Source organism: Corvus brachyrhynchos, unplaced genomic scaffold (assembly GCF_000691975.1).
Source record: "Corvus brachyrhynchos isolate BGI_N302 unplaced genomic scaffold, ASM69197v1 scaffold72, whole genome shotgun sequence".
Lineage (NCBI taxonomy): Eukaryota > Metazoa > Chordata > Aves > Passeriformes > Corvidae > Corvus > Corvus brachyrhynchos.
The window spans coordinates 2,263,230-2,268,507 of record NW_008236763.1 but is presented as its reverse complement, the minus strand read 5'-3'; the positions used below and the strand labels follow the sequence as shown (position 1 = coordinate 2,268,507).

At 53.6% G+C, this 5,278-nt stretch overlaps 1 protein-coding gene across 1 annotated transcript in view; it reads right to left on the bottom strand.

Annotated features, from left to right (window-relative positions):
* Nucleotides 1-2,125: 2,125 nt before the first annotated feature.
* The window catches only part of NFASC (neurofascin), a 71,240-nt gene continuing 68,087 nt past the window's right edge, over nucleotides 2,126-5,278 (bottom strand). Inside the window, exons 34-35 of the mRNA XM_017727161.1 lie at nucleotides 3,121-3,208; nucleotides 2,126-2,439 (exon numbers count right to left, since the gene is read on the bottom strand). Coding sequence (XP_017582650.1) covers nucleotides 2,126-2,439; nucleotides 3,121-3,208 — 402 coding nt within the window. The remainder of the gene's footprint in view (nucleotides 2,440-3,120; nucleotides 3,209-5,278) is intronic.

The following is a 5,278-nucleotide window of genomic DNA, read 5'->3' as shown; positions in this document are numbered from 1 at the left end:
GCACGGTCCCGCCGCCGCTCGCTCCAGGCGGGATAAAAGCCCGACGGGAATGCTGGAAGCAGCCCTGGAGAGGCTCAGACCTTGGGCTTGCTGCTTCCAGCGGCTGCGAGCAGTGGGAATGGGGGATTGGGGGGATTGGAGGAGTCGCCGAGTTCCAGCCAGCTGGAATTCCTGCGCCAGGAGCCAAGCGCGATTCCGCAATTCCATCCTTCCTTGGGGCAGGGACTGAGGCGCCTCCATCGCGCTGGGAATGTCTCCACTGGGCAAAAAGTGCTTTTTCCCCTCTCTGCTGTTCCTGGAAATGCTGGGAAGGGGGCGGGAGGAGCCCCCGCTGCAGCAGGAAGCACTCAGCCCTTCATCCTCTTAGCCGGGCCCGCTGCAATTACACCTCAATTAACCAAATTACTCCTCCGCTCCCCCTCCCTCCACCCCGGGGAGCCTCTGCCGGGAGCAGGAAGGGCTGGGAGAGGGATGGATCCCGGTGGGAGCCGCGCTTGGCTGCCGGGAACGGGGGGCTGGGGTCAATCCCACATTTCCTGAGCTGTGGGAGCTTCTCCCCCAGGGATTGCCGAGGGTTGAGGGGCTGAAAATGGTGCTGGAGAGGATCCAGAGCTGCCTCTGAGCATCTTTCCTGGTCAGGGAGGGAATTTTGGGAATGCTGAGGACCAGGCTGTGCTGCTTTTCCCTCTTGGAATTCGACGGGAATGACTCTTGGGCTCGGCAAGGATTTTGAACCATGTTTTATTATATGTTTAGTGTTTTCTCTATACAAAAAAATCCAGTCTTTTCTTTTTTTTCCAGTGATTCAAAAAAAAAAAAAAAAAAAGAAGAAGAAAAGAAAAGAAAAAGAAAAGAAATCTGAGTAGTTTGGCCTTCTCTCATCTCTCATGCAGTCGGTTTAGAAGTCCTTAAATTAAACCCTTTTATTTTTCCCCTCCAGTCCATAAATCTTGCTGGAAACTGAATTTTTACAGCCTCAGCTTCACGTTTCTCACTGGAACAGGTGGGGTTAACGCAAAGGTGGTGGGTTTGTTTTTTCCTTTTCCTTCGCTTTTTTGGGGGGTTTTTTTGCTTTTTTTTTTTTTGCTTTTAAAAAAAAGGCAAATAAATACACGGAATACTTGAGACCAGCCGGGAGGTTGGACAGAGAGGACGGACGGAGCGCGAGATATTTACAAATTAAATTAAAACAAAACAGTCCCGGGACTTTCTGTCGGATGTGAGCGGGAGGAACGGACATCGGGAATGATATTTGGGAGGGGGGACTTCGGTCTGGGGGTCTGACATGGAAATTTGGGGGTTTGACATGGAATTTTGGGTGGTTGCCATGGAATTTTGGGGGTCTGCCATGGAATTTTGCGGGCTGACACGGGACTTGGGGGGTTTGCCGTGGAATTTGGAGGTTTGACTCAGGATTTTGTGGGTTTGCCATGGAATTTGGAGGTTTGACTCAGGATTTTGTGGGTTTGACGTGGAATTTGGAGGTTTGACACAGGATTTTGTGGGTTTGACACGGAATTTTGGGGTTCAACACAGACTTTTTAGGGTTTGACGTGGAATTTAGGGCTCTGACACGGAGTTTTGGGGGTCTGACACGGGGTTTAGACAGCGTCGAACAACCAAACCCCAACGCCCGATGCGAGGACACGGAGACACAGGCGAAGGGCGCTACTGATGCCGTGGGTGGCGTCGTGAGGACCAGGAAAGCGTCGTTATTCTCGTTAATAAAACAGCTTTTAGTGCAAGAAGTCGGAGGTGTCTCTATTTTTTTTTTTTTGTCCTCTTTTTTGTTTGTTTTTTCTTTTCCTTAATAAGGTTTTCTCTTTTTTTTTATTGCTTAACTGAAATCTTGGTTGCTGCAGGTACACGGAAAGCCTGGGCCCAGGAGGTGACGTCGCAGGTGGCACTCGCAGCTCTGCTGGGACCTGTGCGACGAGGAGAAGGTTTGGGATGTGCCAGGATGGGTGGTGGCGTTGGGATGTGCCAGGAAAAGTTGGTGGCATGGCTGGAATGAGCTCTGTGGTGGCCTTGGGTGACACTGCCCAGCTCCTCCCTTCTCCACCTGCTGTCCCTCAGATCCTGCTGGATCTCCCAGATCCAAGGTGACACCTGGATTTGGGATCTGTCACCTCCAGGAGGGCAATGCTGGCAGCGGGGACAGCATGTCCTGGTGTCCGGTTGGGTTTCTCCGAGCAGGATTTCGGGGTTTGGACCCAAATTCCGGCTTTTCCGACTGGTTTTGTGCCTTCAGCTGCGACGTCACCTCAGGGAGAACGGGAGCAGCCTCCGGATCTGGGAAGAACGGCAGTATCCTCTCGTATCCCGAATTCCTGGCATTTCTGTCGGCTGTCCCAAGGCTGGGTGCCAGGGAGGTCCCTGGATTCATCTCCAGGACATGGATGAGGTGTTGGCTCGGAATGTTGTAGGAACAGGACAAATCTGCACGTTTGGGGTAGAGCTCAGCTCCTGAGGGTGCTAGAATTTGGGGTCTGGTGTTGGAATTTGGGGTCTGGCTCTTCCCTTCTTATTTACGAATTAGAAGTTGGCTCCTAATTTAAACCCTTGATGAAGGAAGGGTTATTTCTTCTGGAAAACCGGAAGTGTTCCCAGAGAGGCTGTGCAGATCCCAGGGAGGGATCGTTGTCCCTGTGGTGGGAATGGGAGCATCCCTGCTCGTCCTGGGGGTCACTACAGCAAGCAGGACAGGAGGTGGCCGGGATGTCCCCTCTGGAGAGGGGAAGGAGCAGCAGAGCAGCTCCCAGGGAGCGGGAGCGGGATCGGGATCAGGGCGGGGAAAGCCCCTCGGCACCACAAATCCTCGTGTGGATTCTCCGTCCATCTCCTGCTCCAAGGATGCTCCCAGGACACGGTGTGGGTTCATCCCAGCCCTGTCTGGTTTTTTTGGGATCTGTGGGGTCACCCTGCGAGCGCTGTGGAAGGTTTGGGGTCAGGGCTTTGCTCCCCATGCAAACCTTGAACTTTACTCAAAGGAGTAACAGATGAGAAGCTCGGGATGAGTTTTTAACCTGAATTTTCTTTGGGCTCCAAAACTCCAGGGGGGAAGTTCTGAAGAAACGTCAAAATTTCTGCTAAACCTTAAAAATGTTGAGTAATTTTTACACTGAGCTGAGACAGGGCTGTGAGTAACTTCCACCGAGTTGTTCTTCCACCTCTGCATCTCCTCCCTCTTCTCATTACTCGAAGTACCCTGGGGGTAGGACTGGGAATTTTATGAGGGAATTTGGGATAAGGTTGGGCAGAGTCCAGCTCCTTCCCATTCCTCCATTTCCAAAGGGATGCTGCGAGGTTTCCTCAGGGATGAGGCGGCTCGGGAACACGGGTTTTAATGGGAATGGCACATCATGGATACCCGACACAGACCTGCTTCCAGCAATCCCGGCCAAATTCCCGGAGGTTTGGAGATGGTTTGTGGTCCCTGTCAGCTGGGCCACAAAGCAGAGAGGACTGGGAATGCTGGGAAGATCCCAGATCCAGAGGCTGGATTTGTTCCTCTCCTCATTTCCAGCAGTGCTTGGGCGGGAAGGTGCCCAAACTCAACCGGGAGTTGGGAATGGGGTGGGAATGGGATTGTCCCCGTGCCCAGGGGCGGTGTCACCTTTGGCCTGAGGGGTGTTTGCCTAAAAGCTGGATGGAATTCCGGGAGCTGCTGTCCCAAATGGGATGGGCAAGAGTGGGATCGGGGCGCTGCTGTGTCCACACTGAGGGTCACACTGGGGCTGCCCCTGCCAGGGGACACGGCTGGAGGGGACAAGGGACATCCCTGGGACAGCTCCCCCAGCTCTGGGAGGGGGCTCTGCCTCTTGACCCCAACCTAAACCCTGGAATTCCTTTGCCGTTGGTTTCATGGAACAATTTGGGTGGGAAGGGACCTTTTAAGGTCCCCAAATCCAACCCCATGAACTCCATCTTCACCCCACGTTTGACCTATCAGAGAAGACAACCAAGATAAATGATAATTATTATTTTAAGGAAGGCATTTGCATTGGATTAATTTGCATCCATCTCTCTCGTCGGCCCGGTCCGGGCTCTTCCCGGGATCCATCGGGATGTGGCAAAGTCCCTCTCCACAATCCATAGCAGTGGGAGTATCCCTGTCACCGATGTGTCTCCAGAGCAGGAAGAAGAACTGCACGAATCCCGCTGCATCCCATCCAAAAACCCCTCCATCCTCCTCAGAAAAACAAAAGTAACAAAAGGAAAATCCATCTGAAAATCCGTCTTTTCCGAAAGAAACCCAATCTGTCTCTCTCTCTCCGCGAAGGTACCTTTGGTTTCAAAAGTGCAGGAAGTGGGAAGATCCACGGGACGCAGTCTGTTAGGAACCCCTGCCTTCTACCCTGATCCGTGCTGGGAGAGCCGGGAACGCTCCCAGATATCCCATTCCTACTGCTTGGGCGGATCCGAGGCCATCGGGGGCGTGGAAGCGGAGCGGGAAGAGCATCCTTGGAGTGACTCCCCGGGAAGTCTCAAGCTGTGTAAGGCATGTGAGGGAGTGCTCAGGGGGGTCGCTGAAATCCTGGGAGTCTCCAGGTGGGATGGGGGTCCCACGGTGGCTTGGCTGAGGGATGGAGGGGGGAAAGGCCACTGTCAGAAAGGAGGAGGGGGTTTGGTGGGAAAAACAGCGTCCGTCCGGCTCATCCCGGTGCCTCCAGAGGTGTGGATTCCAGTCCGGTGTTTCTTCCTTGTGGTGCAGCCCTGAATCCTTCAGGGAATCCTTCACCCGATCCCGGGGGGTTTTTCCATCCTCACCAACTGGCTTGGATTATTTTTCTGTTAATCATTCTGGTCTCCTCGTCTATCCTGATCCCTCTCCTGCTTCCAGGCCCTCTTTGCTACATAGGATTTATGGAGTTGCCTTGAAAAGAAAGCAGGCGTGGGGTGGGGGGGTGGCTCCCCCCAAAATCCCTACAAAGCAAATTTAAACCCAAAAAGGTTTTTCTGCAGTGCTGTTACCCCGGGCTCGGCGGGGGAGAGGCTCCTCCCTGTCCTTCCACAAACCCCACAGATTCCTCCATAACCTCTTCTCCTCCCAGGACGCTCCAGAGCCCGGTGGGAATGGGGGACGAACTCCCTGTGGGTTTTCCCAGCCTCAGCATGGACAAACCCCGGTGCTGAGGGAGGTGGTGGGGACCTGTTCTTCCCTGCATAGGTTTTTTCAGGAAGGAGGGTTTTCTGGGAGAGGTTATGGGCAAGGTGCTGCCGTGAGGATGGACGGCTCAATAATCCAGTGTTTTCACCCCAAAATCCACCCCTTTCC